Here is a 24,581-nt window from a genome sequence, read left to right on the forward strand (position 1 = left end):
CCTGTGACTACGACCTTGCAGTGAATGGCGTGGACCCACGTAGCTCTCTCTCGGCGACCTTTACCGCTGTCTGGTTGACCAGAAGCAGGTAGGTACCTTGCCCACGATTGGATTTCCAGCTCTTTCTCCGGAAATCCTTGAACAGCACAAAGTCGCCGGGTTGGAGATGGTGAAGTGGACCAGTGGCAGTCGCTATAGTGGATGACAGGTTAACATACAACATAGCAACATAGCATCCTCACACAAAGTTGTGGAGGGAAGAGGACATCCTGGAGCCTTGAGTCCAATCTGTGGAGGAGCCCCAAAAAGGATTTCAAATGGCTGAGTTGGCTCCGTGTTCGTTCCCACATCTGCATGTACATCAGCACAATGGACAGAGCTTGTGTCCATGACAGACCTGTGTCTGCACAGCATTTTGCTAGTTTGTTTTTGATTGTGCTGTTCCCTCTTTAGCAAAATGTGAACCGTTGTTCTAATTTAAGATGTTCTCTGATGGGCTAAACTCAATGAAATCCAGCATTAGGTGCTCAAATGAATTTTGCATAATGCAAATTAGGCATGGTTAATGCAAATTAGGCATTCTTCACCCCCCTTGTGAACCACTCCTGATTTATAGCCTCTAACATCCCCCCTTTTTACACATTGTCCAACCCATGTGTCAAAAACAGCCCCAACAGCCTTCCACCGAGCCTTCTCAACTGGTGTAGCTAGCTGCTGAAGTGACGACATGTTATCAGTGAAGGAGGAGACAGGGATTCTAACAAATGAGTGTAAGGTGCGTGAGGTGCGAGAGGAATCAGACTCTTCCTTTGCGGCTGAGTCAGCAGCTAAATTAGCAGACCCAATTTCTTAGGGAAACTGGGTCTGTACTGCTTGCAGAAATGGTCTACTCTTCCAAATAGCCACAAAATCGTGCACTACCCCAAAAGCATAGCGTGAGTCAGTGTAAATAGTCACGGTTTTGCCTTCTGCAAACGTGCAGGCTTCAGTTAGTGCGATGAGCTCTGCTGCTTGTGCTGAGACATGGGATTGGTCCGGAACGGAGTACAGCAGAATCTGAAACAACAGAAAAAACCCCACCCGATTAGTGCGCCCTTGGTCGCGAGAGGCAGACCCATCAACATACAAAATGAGGTCAGTGTTGGTCAGAGGAACGTCTTTTAAGTCCGGTCTAGGTGTGCACACAGTCGTGTTCGTCACCTTCAGGCAAAGGTCAATAAGAGGTTTCTTACACCTTTTCCAAAATCAAATTCAAGCACTTTTCAAGCATCTTACAGCTGTTGTAAATTACATAGTTATATGCACATACTCAAATGAGTATTTCCCTACCTCACATTAACTCAGATGTTCTTTATGCTGTAAACAACCAAATGTGTGTTTCGTGATAGCATTCTACACGAGGATGAAAAATTAAAGAAAATAAAACTAAGTTTAATATTAATATCAAAATGAGTGATATGTACGTCTAAAAACCCAATTCAAGCGACCTTTCACCTCCACTTAATTAAATGCACTGGTTGCAAGATAAAAATGTGAGTTAATTGATTTAGATAAAGTCCCCAAAATCCCCATAATTTGCAAAAATTAATTTATAAGTTGTGTTGACGTAATAATGTTGTTAATTACATCAACTTAATATTGTGTGTCATTTGAACTCTGATTTCTGCGTTAAATTGACTTCAACCTAAATTCAAGTTGAGGTATTGTAATGCAATTGGCTTGATAACTTAATTGTTCTACCCCTTGAGTTAAGGATTTCAAATCCACTCCCACTTAAGATGCCTGGACAAGTTCCCACAGTTAAGACAAATAGAAATATACAAAGGACATTTTAAGATGAGTTGTTATGGAAATCTAAAAACCCCAATACTGTAGAGTACAAGTCAGAGTGATCAAATCAAATAAATGGTGAATCAGACAGAGTTGTCTTTCTGGTATTTATTTGAAGCTTCAAATATATATATATACAATACAATAAATATAGACACAGGTCCCACAGAGTATAGAATAATCTGCGCGAGTGTGCGCAGTTCAATATGGCAGCAAAGCTTATATAGCAGAAATGATGAGAAGGTAAGAAATCTGTCTTCACACGGTCACATTGTTATTAGACACCTGGCCTTGAGCTGTAGAAGTTCTCGTGAGACTTTGTGTGAGTCTCAACCCAGTAGCCAAAACAGCTCTGTGGCCTTGAAGTAGAGTAGATAGAGGGAAACAGCACATCTAACCAAATGAGAAGCATTTGGTTTAAACATATCAGGATAGAGTGGAAATGTCCACTACAACGCATAAGCAGAACGTCACAAAAATGGGTGACATCCTGTGTGCTCTTCTGTCCAAGAGCAACTCACATCCCCCCCTCATCTCCACACTGCAGGAATGTATAGCACTACTGGTCAGTCCATTATTGCATGCAGGGAAAAGAGGCTCTAAAAAGGGGTGGCTTAAATGGAGTGGCCTCTTCAAACACCCCTCAGGGTTTGAGAGGAATGGTGTAGTCCAATTAGCTGACACATCTATAAAGGCAGGTGTTTCCCATCAGCTCAGCCTTTTGCCAGGAGCAAGGTGAGCTGTAAGACACTGACAATAGGATTACACACAACACAAATCACAATAGATATTTTAAACAAGATTGCGTGCACTCAATCTAGCAAAAATAAAGCTGTTTTAATCAATGTGTCTGTGTAATGTAAACAAAATCATAACCGTTACGATGTGTGTTCGTTTGTGAGGCTTGTAGCCCTCACAAGTCCTTTATCAGTCTGTAATGCGTGTTTCCAGTTGCAAACACCTTTGACAGTAAAAGCCGCATCAGATGAAGATGTATTTACTTTAAACTGTCTACAGGGGAAACAAAAGGCTGCGTCTGCTTTTAACGAATCTTCAAGCCATGGTCTGTTGTTGTACCATGCAGCGGCAAAAGTGCGCTTCTTTCCTGAAAACAAGTTTATTAACCCCAAGATCATCTGGGGCTGTTGGTCTTTGAGCGGTTGCTGGCCCAATAGTACCTGTTGATGTGCTGCAAGGTAGCGTCTGTAGTGGAGGCACAGGAGGAGGAGGAGGAGGATGCTGGCGGGTGTGGTACAGGGTGTGACAACACAGGTGGTGATGGTAGGGGCACAAGGAGCTGTGCATCGGAGGATAGCGTTGGTGGCGGCCGCCTTGATGAGTCAAGGCTTGGGCTCGCTAACTCAGCCCCGGGGTTTGCCGAGGTCAAGCTTGTGACATTAAGGCGTGCTGCTGCAACGGCAGGTGCAGGGTCGCCTGCAGCTGCATCGGCTGCAGCTCTTTCATCGCTATTTCGTTTGAATAAATCCTTAGACCTTTTAAGCCAATTTCTGATGTCCATTTTGTAATTCAAACAGAAATGGGAGTCTACAGAATGCACAATAAACTAAACAAATCCAGAATAGGCGGCAGAGTGTGACGCTGTGATTGGTCTAAATGTGGACGAATCATAGACATTTTTTTTTTAGTTACTGTCTGACATCACATACATCGTAGCATAAAAGTTCACAGTTTATAATTAAAAACATTTTTTTTTTTTTTTAATATTATAAATAATAAACGTGTTTATTGGGGGAGGGCAGGATTGTCAAATGGGAGGGCCTGGCCCTCCCTGGCCCTCCCTGGCCCTCCCACGGCGCCGGGCATGAAACACTCAGTCACTGTAATACTGCTACTTTATTTTTGCTATTATTTTGGCTCTACAATTAAGTAAGTAAGTATTAGTAAGTATTTTTAATCCAATCATTTAAACATTTTTATCTTTAAGTTCTTATCAAATGTTAAGAAAAAAACATTCATAGAGATATGTTGAGATGTGTGAGAGATGTGGTCTTGATTTCTTTCTTTTTTTGTACTTGATAAAAAATGTAACACATCTACTAACTTATCAGTGTGTATGATATGAGAAAGTGATTTCTGTTTTTATAAACATAATGTTGTTTTGAAAATGATCCGAGCTGGACAAATGTTTGAACCCGGACACCGCAAGCGGCAGTGGAATAGCCATGTCGCTGCTTCAGCTCCTATCACAAACCTGTTTCCAAACACTACAAATACAAACACAAATGTTTTGGCCCACCATTCAATTTTCCCAAAATGATTTTGCTCACAGGTTGAATGCTTTGCTATGACCACTTCAGTGAAGACAGAATTTAAAATAGGTCTCCGCATGTCAAAAGATGGAGTAAATAGTTTATCTTTGTAAGAGTGACAGTTGTGTGGATTTCATCTGAATAAATCTGGCCCGTGCTCGTGTTTTCAGCAATTCTCCAGCCAAAACTCGTATTGTGTTTGACTTCCGCATTATTGGAGGCTGCCTCACTGTGCCAAGCAGCTGCATATTAGGACCTATTACGTGATTTCATAGCTCTTAGAAAATTGCTCCTATTCACAACGAAGCGGCTGGGGGTGGGGCAGCATGGTTGATGGGGGGGGGGGGGGGGGGGGGGAAGGGTAGTGGGAAGACGGGAGAAAGGCTCCCAACACACAATCATGTCTTTTCAATTGCCGATGGCAAGGTTGATGACAACATGACCATTGTGTTATAATGATAACACCACAAAGGCATCTGCCCCCCTCATCAAGGCTTCACAGCGGCTGCAGATACAATTTAATTCACTGCTCCGTTGGCGGCGCTGATACCATTATGCAGCTCGTGGGCACAGGGGTAATCACTGTCTTTCCTGAGAGGATGAGGGAAAAAGACAGGCACAAAAAAGATGGGAGAAAAAAGATGGAGTGATGATGATGGGGAGGCCGAAACTTACAATTAAGACTGCCAATTCTGACGTGTCGGAGCCCCCGTTGACTCGTGCTCATACACTTTCAACACTTCCACCTCTGTTTATTTACCATGGCTACCAGTAATTATAATTAACATGTCATTTAGTTCAAAGCGTCCTTTGGTAGGTTGCTGAATGTGGCCGCAGCATTATGTAGTAACGAATAAGAGGCCGAGGATGAAGGCTGGCAGCTAAGTGCTGTTGAATGACTGATGGAGGGTGCTGGAGGAACGTGGATCTCGCCCGGCATTCATCAACTTCTTAATTAGGTGTCACTGGGGGAAGGAATTGCCCACAGCAATGGCACTAATAATTCATTTCTTCCTCGCTCAACCACAATGTTTAATTAGCTAAGTGGTAGGGCATTCTCCAGGGGCGTTTTCTTGTACTGAGGTGTGATTGCAGCTTTAACAACATTATGATATTTGATTTGGCATTTTAACAGATTTTTTTTGCAAATACCCGGATTTAGTTAAAGCTGCACTAATCAATATTTTACATACCGAAAATGTCTTATATGAATTTCTGTATTTGGAAAGGAGTCACTCATGAGTCCAGTGACATTAATCACCAACTCTGTAGTTTAACCTGGCTCTGTAAATAATATAACCTCTTTTACTTCATCCCTTTAGATTTTGCACAGTCGTATGCTTTGAATATCCAGGCTGTACATTTTGTCTGCTCTCATAGCAATGGGCAATTCACAATCTTTGGCCACAGGAGCCCTCGTTGAGCCCTATGCAGCGGTGATGTATTTTGAGCCTTGGCGGACGGACGGACGGACGGACGGACGGACGGACGGATGATGGACTTACGTAGGACTTCAGATGTTCAAACGTTCCATTGTTTTGTGAGCACTGTTGATAAGACCGTGTGATGTGGTCAAAGACTCCATGTTGTGGGTGGGTGTAAATGTTAACTGGCAAGCATTTTTCAATTAACTTATCTTTATTATTCTTTCATCCGTTTGTTTACTTACCCCCATTTATTTGCCTAACAAACAATTATGTAAACAATGGGTTGGTCATGTGTTTCACTCCAGTTTTAATTCAAAATCCCGCTATATAACTGCTATAATAATTAAAAATATATACCTTTTGAATTTACAGAGGTTATCTCAGACCCAAATGGAAGCTACAAGTTCAAGGCCTTTATTAGTCATACGTACATAGCTACATTGTAGTTATGGCGATGATCTTAGGTCACAGGCTCCACCAACAGTGCAACGCAATAAAAAAGTAAATAAAAAAAAGAAATGAGTGAAATAGTGCAATAAGAGTCTATATACAAGTGATTGGAATATGATATATTAGATACATAATTTGTAAATTGCAGCCAGATTAATGTTATGTTATCATAGGAACTGGGGAAATGTAAAGTACCCCAGTAACCTTGGTAAATATTTACGCCCCCAACTTTGATGAAGAGAAGTTTGTGACTCTCAGCACTGACTCTGCTGCAAAAATCTTCACACTCATATCCTAATTCTCGCTGGCGATTTCAACCTAGCGATGGACCCAGTACTAGATAGGTCATCAAGTAAATGTCACTCTTTGTCTAAATCGGCTATATCACTGCAAAATGTTTTGAATACAGTAAGTTTCAGTGAGCTTGCTGAATGTAGATAACAAACTCTTAGCTATACTCACACCGATAATTCATGAGGACCAAACCGGATTCATTATCAATAGACAAATGGTTCACAACACTTTGAGACTATTTGATACATCAAACTCTAACTCAGAGGTATTAATCTCACTAGATGCAGAAAAGGCCTATGACAGGGTTGAATGGGATTTCCTATTTAAGGCCCTGTCAAGGTTTGGCTTTGGCCCAAAATACATTTCATGGATAACACTTCTCTATGCTTCCCCTAAAGCATCAGTGCAAATAAATTGTATTTTTTTAAGTATTTTGACTTAACAAGATCTACGAGATAGGGTTGTCCGTTATCCATAGGCGGCGCGTGAGGCTCAGGTTTGGGAAGGCTAAATAACTTTTTTTTACCTGACGCTGCCCGCCTCCGGCGTCTATAGAAAAGAGATCAACTCAGTGAAAGCACCGCCTGCTGACCAATCAGAGCTCAGTGTGCGGAGTTTAAATCTATCAAGTCATATTACAGGATAAAGGAAATACAGTTTAAACTGCAGTAGCCCATGCAGATAAGACGCCGACGTGTCGCACTTATCATTCATATCACATCATCAATCAGCACATCGATCATATAATATCACAATATTTCTTTATCTGAGTCAGCTTCTCGAGCCGTATCTGGCCGTGCAACACTTAGTTACATTGTCACACATACTGTATGCAGAAGTATTATTTTAAGCAACACATTAAGTTGACGAAACACTCAAATGTAATTAAAGTCAGATCCACTCGTGTCTTAGATGGGGCAGTGATATCATAAAACTGCTGTACGCATTGATTCAAACACTTATTTTTTAACGAGTTGTTCTGTATTCTCCTTGCAGGTGCAACTATGTGGCTTGTATCCTGGATTATATGTTTAAGTCATCATGGATGTTTAAAGTTCAGATTTGTCTAATATTAGTTTACTTTTCATAAATGAAGTATGACGCTGCGCTGTCAGTAGGCTACACTTGTCCCTGTTTGTGATTGGTCAAATGTAGCTAACCCCGCCCCTTTCACATGAACGCGCTTTCAGCTGGAGAGAGAAACCCTGGCTTGATTTACCGAGTTGATAACCAGCGCCGTAGGACCGTTTAGCGAGATCTCGTTTGTTAGGGTTAGTTAAGATAACTCAAATATATCCAGGGTCTGTTGAACTGGCTTCGTAGTACAGGGCACAGGTGGCTGCATAGCAGCGCTAATGTCAAAGACACAAACATTATACATTATATTTTTTATTTTACCAGGATGCAGTGACACAAATATTTGGGAAGCCTTCCCTAGCCTACAGTACCTGTCGCCCCTGCCGTTATCCCAAATGTTGTTTGCCCTCGCAATTGAGCCGCTTGCAATGGCTTTACGATCATCATGTGAATACGGTGGAATTTTTAGAGCGGGGTTAGGGGGAGCATAAAGTTTCGCTGTTTTCCGATACTTGTTCATGTATGTTTCTACCCCTTCTAAATTAATCCCGAAAATAATTCCCATTTTGAACAGTTTTCGACAAATATCAGGATATAAGCTCAACGTGAATAAAAGTACATTATTTCCAATAAAGCTCCTAGGAGGTCATCCGTTTTTGGAAAACGTACCATTTAAATTCTCGACCCGTTCAAATATCTAGGGATTAATATTACCAAAACATTCACACACCTTTATAAAGATAACTTTTTGAAGTTATTAGAACAGACAAAGATAGACCTGCAAAGATGGAGCAATATTCCCCTATCATTGGCTCTAATTTGTCAGGGTTGAGCGAAGCAGGCAGGACCCAAACGCAGATTTCACAGAAAAACACCTTTATTCCAAGGCTAAATGAAACAAAAACAGAACTCTTCCCCGTGAACAACGTCAAAACACACACAACTCAAACCATGACATAATTTATATAATTAAGATGACCATCCTTCCTTAATTTCTATTTTTATATCAATGCATTCCTATTTATATCACAAAAATCTCCTTCAATGTCCAATTTATCTGGAATGAAAAGAAACCCAGAATAAAGAAGATATATATAATTATTATTCTTATTAATTTTCTCTCTGTGCTTTTATTTAAGGAATTGTAATGTATGCTGCGATATACATAATTATCTTACTACATTATTGTATTAAGGTGATGTTATTGTCACCCATGGAGAGATGAACGTTATATGTGCAGTAACTAGTCTGCACACATTAGTGTACGTATGCGGGTGTTTGTTGTATGTATGTATGTTATGTCTGAATGTTTACAATAATGACAAATATTATCCTGGGATAAGTGCAACATCTTCTAATGAATATCTTTTAACAAAGTCCCCACATACTCTAAACCAGTGGTTCTCAACTGGTCAGGCCTCGGGACCCACTTTTTCCTTTGTCAATCAATCGCGACCCGAAATTTTGAACCACTCAAATCTATTCAACAAAAAATTGTGCTGTAATATATATACGCCTTTCAGCATACAATATTAATTAAAGTGAAGTACAGTGCATATATCCCTTCACAGAACTAAAGAATGCTTTAAAATAAGGTTTAATGAGATGATGGAATCAAAGCTGAACTGTATAACATAAAAAGGCACACATGCTGAAAACCCAACCTCAGAAGGGGAGATTTTTAGAAATACTAACATATAAACTACGCATTCTGGTACACTCTGAGATGAAAATAAATAAATCTATTACTTCCCCACATATTAATAATTTATGCCATTGTTTGTTTTTCACTTAGTTCTTACAGCTGAACTTGCTGGTCCTCACAGAGAGAAGAGCAAAGAGGAGATAGTCTGTATGAATTACTTTCAATTATGGGTAAGGGTAGATAGCTCCCATTGTTCTGTGACCTGTCAATCATCAAACCGGGGGTCATATTTCATTATGTGTTCATTTTTATCTGAAATTGTACCCATGGATGTATAAAGAGTAGTTCTACCGCAAAGTTATTCTCCGTGGGGACTTCCGGCAACAATCTTGATTCTGATTGGCCAGAAGACTCGAAGAAACATCAGCAAAGATATTTTATTGAGAAGATGATCACTACGTGACAGACATTTTCAAAACCGTTTATGGTCTCAGGTACTTCCAGTCCAACGCCTACTGCATGCACAGCGTTAGAAAATCGGGCCTTCAAAATAAAAGTTTGACTTTTTCCCCCAAAAAAAAAAAAAAACTCACACATCTGCGACCCACTCGAAACGGGTCCGTGGGTCGCGACCAAGCGGCAAACTCTGGGGAACAGCCGGGACGCCAATACGGAAGTGCCACACACTGCAGTTCATACATGGACCGCTAGGGACTGACTGCAGAAAGGAGCAATTTCCATAGACCCCCATGTTAAAATGCCCAACTTTACAGCAGAAAATGTTGTTTCTACCCATGGATGCAATACATATTATTATCGATATAGTTAGATTCCACCTTCATGATTATGAATCTGTGAGTGCATTGTTTTCTAACACGACCCTCTTATTTATATTAGGTCTTAAAGTTTTTGCATAAATTAGGGCGTGGTCACTTTGATGGACACGTACATGCCTCACTGTCAGCTAACAGCAACTTGTCCACTCTGCTAGGCTACAACGTTAGTTAGTCATAGTACTGTACTTGACCCTTTAGCTTTAGCCGTGTTTGTGGTGATTGTGCCTTTTAGGGAATATTGTTACAAATACCAGACAATTAAAATGTCGTGCTGTGCGCTTGAATGTACTAACAGAACTTCCAAGAAGTCTAAAATGATAATATTATACATGTTAACCCCGTTCGCAGGTGTTTGTGTGCTTGGTAGCTTAGCTTGTTACTTATTAGCCAGCTAAGGACGTAACCCTTTATGCATACATATACATTTTAGTTTATGATTCAGCCTTGGGTAAGACTTTTATAGTCTATGGCTATGACGCCCATAATGCTAAACGGGAGCAAATGTTAATAGGGGACCCAATTATCCCAGTGGTGAACGCCGGAGCTAACGGAGCCGCAGGGGGCTAGCTCCAGCCGGCGTCCCGGAGCTAGCCCACTGCGGCTCCGTTAGGTCCGGGCGGTGGAGTCCGTTGTTATAACTGGAGATCAAGGAATGCAGCGAAACGCAGACTTGGTTCGCCTGCTGTAGTATTAGCTAAATAAATTATGTTGAATAAGGCTTATTAAGCTGAACATCACCACAATTGTTCTGCTGTGTATCGGTACTTAATTTCTTAACATGTGAATGACAAGCATTAAGAATAACAAAATATAGCTAATTCTCTTGCAGATTGTCTCATTTGATTATGAATGTAACGTTTATATAGGGGAACTACACTGTTAGCAGTAACTTGGTATGCATGTATTTCATGTTAGCTTAGCTTCTTAGCCTGAGCTAGCTCTGTTTACTTCCAGTTCGGAGGCAGCAGGTCCCGCCTCGGCTCCGCCTCTTTGCCCTTAATTGGATCAGGAGTTGAACTCTGACGTCGCTGTCAAGCCGTTAGTGGCCGACTCCGCCTACTAAGGGATTCTCGGCAACTCTGCAGAATCCTATGGGTGACGTCACGGACACTACGTCCATTTATATATACAGTCTATGGTCGCGACCCACCAGTTGAGAACCACTGCTCTAAACTATATTCATTATGATATACTTTACAGCAGGGGTCGGCAACCTTTTTGATATGAAGTGCCATGAAAAGTGAGGGTTTCAGGAGTGTAGGGTTTGGGAATTATTATTAGCAGTTTTAAAAAAAAATGTAAGGCGAATTTCAAGCTCTCCTCCACTCTAGGTGTGACATCACGCACACTAAGCCTTAATGAGCTGCGCAATACACACTCATGTTAAAATCTGAAGAAAGCCTCTTTACCAAGCCCCAAACTAAGATATGAACAATCTGAAGAACAAGTTTTATAGCTGAAGGTCTTGTGATAATTTTAAAGTTGGAATGAAGTCTCTAGCTGAATGTATGTGGAAGGAGTAGCATTTGAAAATGCGTGCGAATGCTGTAAACTGTGAACATTTGTGGCTGAATTTAGCTGAACATGCAGAAAAAGCTGAATATTTTATTAGTTGAATGGTCTCTGTAGCTGCTTTTAGCTACATAAACCAAGTAAGTGTGTTTTGCTGAACTTAGTGGAGAAATGAGGAAAAGTGAAATGATTTGAATCAAAATGGTTACAGCTCAAATGCATTGCAATGACGTTGTTGAACACTTGAAAGTGAAATGTTAATCTGGAAGAGTAGGAAGAAGAGTGAAGAAGCTTGATATTCAAAAGAAAATGTTTAAAAAAGGTATAAACAACAAAATGTATAGCCTCAATGTCCTGAAATAGCTGAACATGTAATAGTTGAATGGTTTCTGTAGCTAAAAGTAGGCTGAAGGAGTTAGATATAAAATGTAAGTAGTAGTGAATGAATGTGTATTAAGAAGAGAAAAGAAAGTAAAAAGGCTTGGAAAAGCAGCAGAATATTTTAACTGCAAACTTGTTAACTAACTTGATGGCGAGTGATCTGTCGCCATGGCATTTGATGAAACCCCACAATACGCTTAGATGTGTTGATGGCTGCATCGTTACCAAAGCTGTGAAGTTTTGGGCCGTTTGGAGCATTTTCACTGAAGTTATGAGAAAACCATGTTTCATGGTGAGCATTGTGTTGCCATGGCAACGGCAGTTGAAGAAATCTCAAAACAGTCACGTAGATGTCTTCACGGCTGGACTGTTAGCACACACGTGAAGTTTGAGCACTTTTTGACCATTTTCATAGGAGTTTTAGCAATATAGTGTTTTATGGCGATGGATGCGTTGCCATGGCAATAGCTTTAGAGGAAAACTCACTATTGGCACATAGACATGTTGAGGGCTGGACCATTAACCATTATCTGAAGTCTGGTGCCTTTTTGACCCTTTTCATAGGCGTTACGACAACATCGTGTTTTTTGGCGATGCATTTCCATGAAAACGGCATTTGGTGAGATGTCAGATTTGGCGTAGAGCTGTTGAGGCATGGACCGGTGATATACAAGTGAAGATTGGGGGATGATCGGACCGTGTCAATTGGAGTTACAGCGACATCGTGTTTTATGGCGAGGGATGCGTTGTCATGGTAACACCACATTATGTAACATCAGATTTGTAGAGCTGTTCAGGGCCACAGTGTTAACCATCATGTGATGTTTGGTGGCGTTCTGAGCATGTCAGTTGGAGTTATGACATCATCGTGTTCCATGAAACAGATGTTTTTGTTTGAGCTAACAACATTATGAAACACCTGTGCTTGAGCCCAGAGATCAAAGGTTTCCATGGTGATGTGCAGTAATCAGTGAGAGGAGAGACTTTCCATTTATCTGAATGAGAGATAAACCTCTTACATGTGAACGTTTTGTTGAAGAACCGTAGTAGATATCGGTGAAATTTCAACACGTCTCAGGACCCTGACGAGCGTCTGAGTCTGCTTTTTATGTACTTCCGGGTCAATAATGTGGCCTTTTTGTTGCATAATATATATTAAAATTATAATAATTTAGTTTAGTGTTTAAATCCTCAGACCTCTCCCCCGCGGGACCGCGCATAATCATAAACTCTGCAGCGCATCAATCTGCTGCTGTGCGCGCCACATTCGAAATGGCTGAGGTGAAGCTCTCTAGCGGAGAATACAGCACTTTCAATAACACTTCCTCAAGAGCAAAATCCAACGTCTGGGAGGCTTTTGGTGTGAGACAAATATGGAACTGCGTGTGTTAATAATTGCATGTTTTCACTGCTCATATATAGGCAGGTTCGGGTCGGGTTGCGGATCTTGTGCCGGCAGGTCGGGTCGGGTTGCGGAACTAATTGGCAATATGTGCGGGTAGCGGGGCGGGTTCGTTATTGCACGTCGCGGGTGCGGGGCGGGAGCGGGTCTTGAAAATCAGACCCGTGCAGGACTGGTCCTGACTCTCATCATACTACTTCCCTGATGGCTCCCACAGCATTGTTGACATCCTCGTGAATTCATATTCTTATTATAGACACATGCATTTCGGTCTATATGCTGTCAAATGTATTATCTCTTCGATTTACACACGGCATCTATTGCACGTCTGTCCGTCCTGGGAGAGGGATCCCTCCTCTGTTGCTCTCCCTGAGGTTTCTCCCATGTTCCCCTTTAAACTGTGGGTCTTCTCTGGAAGTTTTTCCTTGTACGATGTGAGGGTCTAAGGACAGAGGGTGTCGTATTGTCATACTGATATTCTGTACAAACTGTGAAGTCCACTGAGACAAATGTAACATTTGTGATATTGGGCTATATAAATAAACATTGATTGATTGATTGATTGATTGATTGATTGATTGATTGATTTACCAAGCAAGCTCCAAACTAAGTTAAATATCTCAAAAAGTGTAAAAGATATGAAAAATCTGAAGAACAAGTTTTATAGCTGACATCTTTTCTTAGTCGTTAATTCTCTTTTTTTCATAGTTTCTCAGATGGTCATTGAAGAGGTCGGTGCCATTCAGGAGCACCTGGAGATCGAGAGGACATGTAGAGAAAGTGCTGAAGCCCTGTCCTCTAAGGTAAGATTTGTATTTAGACAAATTACTGCTCAAAGACAGAGACAGCTGTCTGTGCTGCTTCTATAATGCCTAACCTGGTTTCACAAACTCTTGTTAAATTAAAACAAGGGAATTAAAATTAAGGGGAATTGGAGGATCTGTTTAATTAAAGCGGTTATGTTAAAGCATCAAATCAGTTAGAGACATCAAAGTCAACTTTAATGTCAATCTTTCAGTTTGTGTGTACAGACAGAGAGATCGAAATAACATTTCCAACAATCCCGAATATAAAAATACAATAATACAGATATACAATTATATATACAAATATGTATAAAATATGTATATTGTAGGAGTCGGGAGGGCTGATAATTTATTCCGGCAAATTACTCAGACCTACTAATTGACCTAACAGAAGTTATTGAGTCTATGTAAGTTTACTGCTTGGCTCAGATCCACCAACGTCAGCAAGATCTCACCTCTATTAACTCCTGAAGAACCAGGTTCAATTAACTGATGTTTCAATTCAGACAACTCTCTTAAATCTGTTTAAGCGATCCCAAAGGATTTTGATATCAGTGATGAGGTGTGGCCCTACCTAAGAGTGAGTGTGGCAGGGTGCAGTCTTACCTTTGAAGCAGGAGAGGAGAGCGCAGATTTCTTTTAAGTTGTCCCAATCCAAAAGGTGGGATCAGTTTATTTGAAGAAAAATGGTCCACACTTATACAGGGTTTTTACCTTCTTTCGTTACAACATTATAATCATACTAAACCTATCATGCTGTGGTCATGTTCTAATATGCAACCCTAATTCACAGTTTTACATTTATTACACTAAATTGTCATTTCAACTGCCCAATTCAGTTGTGATATTTAAATCTCCTGATATAATTTAGAGGCATTTCCTCATAAATGACCGGTGATAATAAAAAGCACATTCAAAGTTTCATTCAACAAATCAGTTAATTTGCTCATTTCCACATTTGTATTCTTCAACTCGTCCCGCATGAATTCGGAGGACCTTTCCTCACAGGTGGCAGGGTACTAACTTTCAATAAATATCAATTCATTCCACTCATTTCACAAAGAAATTCACTCAGCATTCAACAAAGAAATTTGAGAGATATTTACCAAGTTTGAGAGAACCTTACTGAGGCAAAAACCCAGCTCTCCAGGGAGAGAGCTTTACCGGGAGAGAGTATACTAGGGGAACATCCCCCCCCCTCTCTCTCTAGTTTGCTCCCTCTCCGCCGGAGTCTTTATGCTCAAAAACAGGATAGAAAAACCTAAAGACACCTCCTCCATACCCATATTTGTGGAAACTGGGCATGGCCTCTGATGTACAGGACTGGACATGACCAGACATATTCTATGGCTATGGCATAAGACACACCTTCCCATGTGTGTGTAAAAAGGACATGACCCCTACTCTGCAGGACTTGCAAAATATTATTCTCGGCTATGGCACAAACACCTTTTTGGGGCCTCAGTTCTTTTTCACTAAGTCAGGAGTCCCCCTCCCTGTGTACTGCCTGTGAGGGAAGAGGGAAGAAACTGTCTCTCCTCTCTTATCAGTGACACCCATAAACCATGATAGGCCTTACACTCAACTTAACCAACCACTTTGTTTATACTGTAAATATAGAAAATCATAAAATATGAAGCATTTTCATTTTGGGTTATACAAGAATATAATTGACTATATTTGATTAACTTTAGTTTTCAGTATTCAACCTAATATGGAGATCTCAACACCCTCTTTTTAAAACGCAAAGTTATCAAAAACAGCAACAGATAAAATTATAAAAATACATACATATGTAAAAACCATCAAGCATCAATAACATGAAAAGTTCTTCAGTATGTGTAATAAGGATTTTCTCCGCTGAGTCCAAACTGGCGTTCACCGAAAACATAGTACCTCACTGGAATGTTCTCGTTATCACATAGGTCAGGTACCAGAGTAAAAAGAGCCCATGGGCCATCATGATGATGGTAGATTTGTGTGCGTACTCCCACTCTGCCTGGTACTTGCAGGAGCGGGGGGCCCATCTGTTGTTCCAGTGTAGACTCCTCAATCCATGTTGCTATCTGTTGTAAATCCTTGACCCTGACCATGGAGGGGTTGAGGTTCCTCCCTGGATGACACCTCCAAATGAAAGGCCAGATAGCTCGGTCGACCATGCAGTTGTCAGGTAGTCGTCGTCCTTTTTGGGAAATCCACTGCAATCTGAGTGGCTTAGCGGGTAGAGATGTTGCCTGTCCCACAGAGCTAGAAGAAACTTCATCCTCCGCTGGCAGAGGTACAGGTGACTCAGCCGCTGATCCATGCTGCACAGGTTTGCTGGGTCCAGGAGTTGGCTTCTTCTAATTTAGTTTTAAGCTCACCTCTTTCTGGACTTCGCCCCTTTCTAGTCACCTATACACGATTTCTGAACTTAAACGGAAAAGGTGTGATAGTTAGATATGACCTGACCTTTGCCCTAGGTAGCTTTTCCATATATAGGAATATATTCAGCCTTGTCAAATTGATTGGAATGTCCCAATTTGTTTTACAGTTTTTTATACTCCACTCTTTGGCTGCTCTAACGCCTGAGACGTAAATGGTAACGACCAGATAGGTGTGATCCCATTATCCTGTAAGACAAAACTTTCTCAATTTAAAGTGAGTTGCATTATCCATTCTTATTCTTTCAGTTTAAGAATTATACTTATATGTTCTGCCATTTTAGCAAACACTGTGTTCCCTGTTGCTCTGGTCAGAGGATAAACATGTTTCTGACTCCCTCCATTATCACAGATCACAAGGAAATACTTGTTCCCACTGGAAGTGCGGGTCGGAAAGGGACCTGCTATGTCAGCACTAAAACTGTTATTTTATGATAATGTTCAGGATGAACTTTCTTGAACCCATCTACCTCATACACATTAATGACTTGTTGATCTGTGTGTGTTGTAGTGCAATCGCAGTTTTGGTATGTGGATGTTATTGTTGAGACAATATTTTCTCATCCGAACTAGGCCCACATGGCCCAAACTACTGTGTAATTCAAGCACAACCTGAGGAGCTTCTTCAGGAGGCACATGAATGCTCCCACCCCTTTTCCATATACTAGGAAATATGGTCAGGTGGTTAACTCGTCCCCTGCTTTGAGCAAGTGCCTCAACTTCAGTTACCTTGATAGTCAAAATCTATCTTACTTGTGTGGCTATGAACATGATTCCACTCCATGTACATGCCTACTCTTAACTCTGCAATAAGACTCCATTGATGGGCATGTGTCAGCGCTTCACCTTTCACATTGGTAAACTGCCTTTGATCCCAATACTTAAGCTCTTCTTTACCTGCTTTGTAACAATAATCACTATCAGTAACAATACGGATGTGTGTTATTATTTCACGTTTTTTAGCAAAAAGAAGACCCTCAACTGTGCTGTACCCGGAATCACACATTTTTCTTTGCAAAGTAATTCTCCTGAATTAGTTTTCATTATAAAAGCCCAAGTAGCTGCTTGGTCACCTTTTCGCAGACTCCCGTCTGTAAACAGAGTTAATTTTGGGAGCAGCGGTTTTTTGTAAGGGTTTCATTGTTTCCCTTTGTAAAAAAAGGATAACTTTTTGAATTTCCCTCTTTTCTTAACAACTGAAGCTATGTCTATTTGAAATCTGACTTAGTTAAGAGTTGATTTGTTTATTGGTGTGAGCAAAACTCTTCCCCTTATGATGGGGTGGGGGTAGCCTAGTTTGGAAGAGTTCCTTACAATCTCCAGATCTTCCTCTCTGTGTTGAGGCCATAAAACCTTTTAATGGGTCGCTCTGTGGTCTGTTCAGATTTAGATTTTCTTCCTCTCCAGAGGTCATGCCTGTCTCTGGCCCTGTGTGTTGCGTCTGTCTGCAGCACCTCAGGAGCAGAGAAAGGGGGAGATATTTTCCAAAAGTGTAAGTTCCCTTATGAGCAACATAGCACCACATTTAACTCTCCCTGACTTGTTTGTAAAGCGTTCTTTAAGGCCTGAATTGAGTCTTCTGTTGTGTAACGGAAAATCCCATTTCCAAAAAGGGGTCGAGAGCAAATAGTTTAGTTGATTTTGGTAAAGTAGTTTAGCTTTGCAAAAAACTTCCTCATATTGGTTTTCAAGATAGTGTTGGGGTTTGATATCTGCTGTTAGTTCCCACATAGGTTTAAATGGTACATGCAAAACGACAGGTATTTGTGGGTCATCTGATCACCACATTGCCTTCTGACAGTTTAATAGTCCTTATCATATTATCACTCTGTGCTTGCATGATAGGACTATTCTCTTTGCCAGAGCTACTGCTATTCCTCCTGCATGTTTTAGCTCCCTATTAGCAGGGTTCACTAACATGATTGGTTGATCCAGTTTAAGATTTTCAATATCTGCCATTATTATTTCAAACATTCCTTTTCCCTGAATATCATGTCTAACAATGTGTTTTCTTCTAGGAGTATTAGATGGGATATTCATAAATGGCATCTGTCTAAACGGTAGTCTAACAGGAACGTATTTAGGTCGCGGTACGCCCGTGGGTCTGGGCTAAGCTGACCAGGGGGGGCAGAAGGTCCGGATCTAGCTTCTGTGTATCCCTCCACATCTGTTGCTGGCTCTGAGTCATTAAACTGTGTTCTAACATCATCTGCCATTTTTTAAGGGTTTAAGTTCACTCTTTTATACACATGGAAGTTCCTAGGCTATTACTCACGCCGGATGAATCAGTCTGACTATAGCGTCACTTGGTTCTAGGTTACTCTCCTGGATTCAGCTAGTGCATGCGGATACCTCAACTAAGAGGGTTATGTATCGAGCTTCGAGCTTTTCCAACAGCCTAGGTACCCTTTAGACCTATGTTTATCTTTATTAAATATCCTATTAACTCTTCACCACGTTATGTTTTAACGCAAAAGTTCTAACCGCAGCTTTTTGTCAAGTCCTACCTATAAGTTTCAAAGTAATTGGACAGGTACTGAGCAGTGCTCCTACGGCTGACTTCACTACTAGCCACCAAACCTGTGTTAAAGGGACCACAGGGGCTCCCCAGTTGGCTAGGGGAAGAAGAACCTACTTTAGCTTCTTTAACAGACAGCAATATCCGATATAATATAACCCTCAGTCCGGTGCAATAGTATCAACTTTAATTACTACACTTTTAGGTTTAAATATATATTCTAGGATTTGGATAGGTATTTTAATAAGACTTTCAGTCTGTATTTCGCTGATTGAGACTCATCGACCGTTGTCACTAGGCCGTTTTGGTTATTGTAGTTTAACTCTTTAAAAGTATGACTTCTCACAGAGTCCCACATTTGGGCGCCATGTAGGAGTCGGTGAGGTCCTGATTATTAGCAAATTACTCAGACCTACTAATTGACCTAACAGAAGTTATTGAGTCTATGTAAGTTTACTGCTTGGCTCAGATCCACCAACGTCAGCAAGATCTCACCTATATTAACTCCTGAAGAACCAGGTTCAATTAACTGATGTTTCAATTCAGACGACCCTCTAAATCTGTTTAAGCGATCCCGAAGGATTTTGATATCAGTGATGAGGTGTGGCCCTACCTAAGTGTGAGTGTGGCAGGGTGCAATCTTACCTTTTTAAGCAGGAGAGGAGAGCGCAGATGTATTTTAAGTTGTCCCAGTCCAAAAGGTGAAATCAGTTTATATGAAGAAAAATAGGTCCAAACTTAAACAGGGTTTTTACCTTCTCTCGTTAGAACATTATAATTATACAAAACATATCATGCTGTGATCATTTTCTAATCTAAAACCTTAATTCATAGTTTAGACATTAAAGTCTTCCGACAAAATCCAAAGGAATTTCCTCACAGATCGACGGGGTTCGAACTTTCAACAAACAGATTCATTCCACTCATTTCACAAAGAAATTCACTCAGCATTCAACAAAGAAATTCGAGAGATATTTACCAAGTTTGAGAGAACCTCACCGAGAGCAAAAACCCAGCTCTCCAGGGAGAGAGCTTTACCTGGAGAGAGTATACTAGGGGAACCCCCCCTCTCTCTCTAGTTTGCTCCCTCTCCGCCGGAGTCTTTATGCTCAAAAACAGGATAGAAAAACCTAAAGACACCTCCTCCATACCCATATTTGTGGAAACTGGGCATGGCCTCTGATGTACAGGACTGGACATGACCAGACATATTCTATGGCTATGGCATAAGACACACCTTCCCATATGTGTGTAAAGAGGACATGACCCCTACTCTGCAGGACTTGCAAAAATATTATTCTCGGCTATGGCACAAACACCTTTTTGGGGCCTCAGTTATTTTCACTAAGTCAGGAGCCCCCCTCCCTGTGTACTGCCTGTGAGGGAAGAGGAAATAAACTGTCTCTCCTCTCTTATCAGTGACACCCATAAATCATGATAGGCCTTACACTCAACTTAACCAACCACTTTGTTTATACTGTAAATATAGAAAATCATAAAATATGAAGCATTTCCATTTTGAGTTATCCAAGAATATAATTGACTATATTTGATTAACTTTAGTTTTCAGTATTCAACCTAATATGGAGATATTAACAATATCCTATACACAATGTCAGTGTTTTCAGACACCTTCACTTTGGCATATTCAATTTGTATGTAGCAATCAAAATTACTCTGTAGTTCTCCATTTCTGCTTCTGTCACCATATTTTAGTGTCTCAAATTGCATTGTATTCTTTTGATTCAGAGCAGACTTCTTCGGAGTCCTTGCCAAAATGTGAGTTGTGATTGAGAGTGGGGGAGCCTGGCACATAGTGATTTTGCAGCCCACTGATCCTGAGCCTATCACTGTAATCATTTCTCATTCAATTTCTGGACAAAAGCCCCCACAGTCCACCTGGTTGGACCAGATTTGGGGCGACGGGAGGTTGAGGGACAATTACGGTGAAGGTCAACTTTTCTGGCTTTTTTCTAACCGTTTCTCGCCACCAGCCTTCCTCTTTTTTTCTAGTATTTGTCATCCTCGCCTTAATGGGATGGAAAGAAAGATTTGTACCCCTCAGATCACCACACAGTATCAGGGTTTCATACCTGATGGTTAACCTTTTGTTAATCTATGCTAAGTCCGTCAGCGGCTCAGTCAGTAGGGGCTTGGACTGTGAGCTCTAGGATAGCCGGTTCAAGTCCCTGAACAGCGGGGGTGGTGCCTTTCAGCCTTCCACCACGACAATGCCCAGGAGGTGAACTGAGATATCTTCAAGTACCTGTCCACACTCCATATTTATGTCTGTACATTTGGCATATGTTACACAGTGAGACTTTAGGAATCAATAAAGGGAAGGGGAGTGGGTCAGGGTTGTAGCAGATGTAGATCAATCGGACTATTCTTGTACATGCTGCATTTGGAGCATTTCTTTCAAAGTAAATATTCAAATACTAATCATAAACACACACCTTGTGTTCAAACAAAAACAGGAGCCTTACAAAGCCGTCCAAATATTCAACACATTTTTGTCATAGTACTCTTTACAAATATGAATATTTGTAACATTCATGGTTTGCAAATAAAATATTTAGAAACCTATCACATATAATCAAATGTGATGAATTGTCTTAGAACATGGGCGTTAAACCCACATACCTTGTTTCACATTTATTTTCCCACCCAACTCAAATTGGCTTCAGAAATGATATTATATGTTTGGGGCGTTGTCCACTGGACCTGGGGGGGGGGCAGGAATAAAGCAGCCCACTGGTCTGACAGCAGGATCATCTTTATCTTCTTAAGAGTATGCAGGCTGAATGCTTGCTTCATGGCAGTCTAAGTTACTGCTCTTGTTCCAGCTGTATTTGTTGTCTTCTGCTCAATGCTTCTTTGCTCATCTGCCTCGAAATAAAAACTGTTGCTATAACTATACCCTTCTCTGCCTTCCTATACAGCCGAGTGTATGAGCTCTCACTGGCAACATATCCATGCATTAACTATTCACTCACTTTTGTTAAAAGAAATACATTTATTCACCATTAATCCAAGTACTGTGAATAGAATAGGGTTAGATAAGTGACATCAGCTTTCACTGCTCACCATTCAATAGTATTTCAGCAACATTGTAAAATAACCACAGATGCACTCTGACGGTTTGTTACTCATTTACATTTAAATCAAATCCAAGATACATAAGGGGGTGTTTCCAGAGGAGGACTAACCAAATTAAACTATGTATTAATTTCTTTCTACCTTATGATGGTAATTGCGCATATCAAATGTTCCCAAGACAAATCTTCAAAGAAGCAATTTCTTAACTCCTCGACATTTAAATTTAAAAGGCAATTGGAGGGAGTTAGCTATTTGCAACCAGTCAAATCAGACGGTGAAGGGGCTGTGACTTTTTAACAGTGACCTCCTGAAAGTTCTAGCCTGATGCTATGTCATCCTTGATTTGTCTGAGTATGTAATTTTTTATGTACATCTCTTTCGAATTGTAGATTATTACCAAAAGAATGTGATTCCATGTTATGTATTGTTGATTGCATTTCAGAAAAAAAGATGCAGCCTGAAGGGCATCATCAAAAGATGGAATTGCTGCAATCTGCTCCCACCAGGATGCCATTAATAAATGTTTCTTTAATGGTGCGCCTTTTCCATCTCTCTTTTTGTCTCCTCTCCAGGCACTTTTCTTTCTCTTCTCTTCTTCTGCATAATTGGCACCCATCTCCTTCCTCAGGCTTCATTCAGGTTTTGCTTAGTGATGCTCTCCTTATGGCCACCCAATGATTGAACTTTAAGAAATGGATTGGCCATCAAGGAAGTTAAGTGTGTATGCTTCATGTAAAAATGATCAATCTGCAAATCATTTCCAAGGCAACACCACTTAAGAATACGTGTTAGAAGTGATGATGACACAGAAATGCTAGATGCAAATACATGTAGCATCAAAAAACTGTGATTACATCGAAAAGAGAGATGTTTGCTGCCTTATTTGGGGTCTGCTTGTGCGCCTTTTTTTCACACCTTATCATTGCTTTGCATGCGTCCTGTCATTTTGCCTGATTGCAGGGCCAAAGAAAAGAGCAAATCAACAACATCTCATCTGTCTGTCGCTCCGCTTCCTTATTTATTTGCCGGTTTTCCACCAGCTAAATACAAAGCACACTTGTCGTTTTATGCAGATTTGAGAAATGAAAGCGCTGTAAGATGCAGGCTCTGTTTTCATAGGACTCATGTCATCTATTAGGGACAATGTGCGAGATATGCCATACGTTGTTCATGTGGCTGCACAATGGAATCTGTGCTGAGGTATGCTGAGTATTCATCCTCTTCACTCAAACTATTTATACTAATGGTCCGCGTAATATCTATGCAATTATTTTCCATTCAAAGGAGTCTAATCTTTGAACAGTTTAATGTTACCATGTGAGTGTTTGTACTACCTTTGCAAATGTATCATGTCCAACACATTCAGAAAGCTGTCAAATGATCAGTCGTTCATCTGTCTTTTCAAAATGTCATTATACAATATGAAATACTATATATTAAATATATATAGTAACTAATGAATAACATGAATTTTACAAGCGCTACTTTATACTAGGCTTTTTATTTAAAGTTCTAGACTTTTAAATGTGATTTCATTGTGGGTTTCTGTTTTCAACAACGCTTATTCCTTATACAGTTTTTGAAAGAAACAGAGTGTAGGCTACAGTTAGGCTCTGAGGTTCCTCTGTTAAAAGATGGACATGGAGTTTGGCTCAGGGCTCAAATTGAAAAAAAAGATGGTTGAACTTTAAACCCTGAGGAGAAAGCTGAGATGTCAGATCTTTTCCAGCAGCTAGACAACAAAGTGCACCTGCACTGCAGCACACTGTCACTCTACACATGTGCAGGACGAAACACAACCATGTGTATCTGCATGTATTAGAAAAGTGGCTTTTGTAAGATACAGTATGTTGGATTACTACTCAGTCAGGCATGAGTGAATGTGCAAACACCTAAAACCCTTAAGACTCCGAATTTTTTTTTGCACTTTTATTGTCATTACACAGTATAGGTTCTATGTAATTTCATTTCATTTCATTTCAAACCTTTATTTAACCAGATTGGTCCCATTGAGATCATAGATCTCTTTTTCAAGGGAGACCTGCAGCATATAGGTTCCACATGAAACATAAAACAATAAAGGACATCATATATTATATTTACAGGATACATTTACATAGTTAGACATTTACAAGTGCCCATAGTATCAACGAGCATTTCATTTAGCCTAGCTTTAAAAACATGCAGAGGAATGAGATTGCTCAGTTTCAATTCTTGCTGAAGATTGTTCCAAGCAAATGGAGCTGTGCACATAAAAGCTGTCTTACCTACTGTAAGACAGTCCTTGCTCTTGGCACATCTAACAATACTACATCCTGCGATCTCAGACAATAGCTGCTTGCAACTCTCTGTGTGATCAGAGAGCAGATATAATACGGGAGTTTACCCAACAAAGCTTTATAAATAAACGTGTACCAATGACTGAGCCTCTTTACAGTAAGTGATGGCAGACCTGCCTTGGTATACAGGGTACAGTGATGAGTCAGTGCTTTACAATCTGTGACAAATCTCAGTGCGCTGTGATAGGCGGCATCTAACTTGTTCAGGCAATAGGCAGGTGCATTCATAAACAACAAATCACCATAGTCCAGCACAGGTAAAAAGGTCACAC

General features: G+C 40.5%; 1 protein-coding gene across 3 annotated transcripts in view; it reads left to right on the plus strand.

Annotated features, from left to right (window-relative positions):
• Window positions 1-24,581, plus strand: part of shtn1 (shootin 1) — an 84,112-nt gene that overhangs the window by 28,166 nt on the left and 31,365 nt on the right. For all 3 annotated transcript variants that reach the window (XM_034215018.1, XM_034215019.1, XM_034215020.1), the window contains exon 4: window positions 13,833-13,927. In XM_034215018.1, coding sequence (XP_034070909.1) covers window positions 13,833-13,927 — 95 coding nt within the window. The remainder of the gene's footprint in view (window positions 1-13,832; window positions 13,928-24,581) is intronic.

Source organism: Gymnodraco acuticeps, unplaced genomic scaffold, assembly GCF_902827175.1.
Source record: "Gymnodraco acuticeps unplaced genomic scaffold, fGymAcu1.1, whole genome shotgun sequence".
In the NCBI taxonomy this organism is placed as follows: domain Eukaryota; kingdom Metazoa; phylum Chordata; class Actinopteri; order Perciformes; family Bathydraconidae; genus Gymnodraco; species Gymnodraco acuticeps.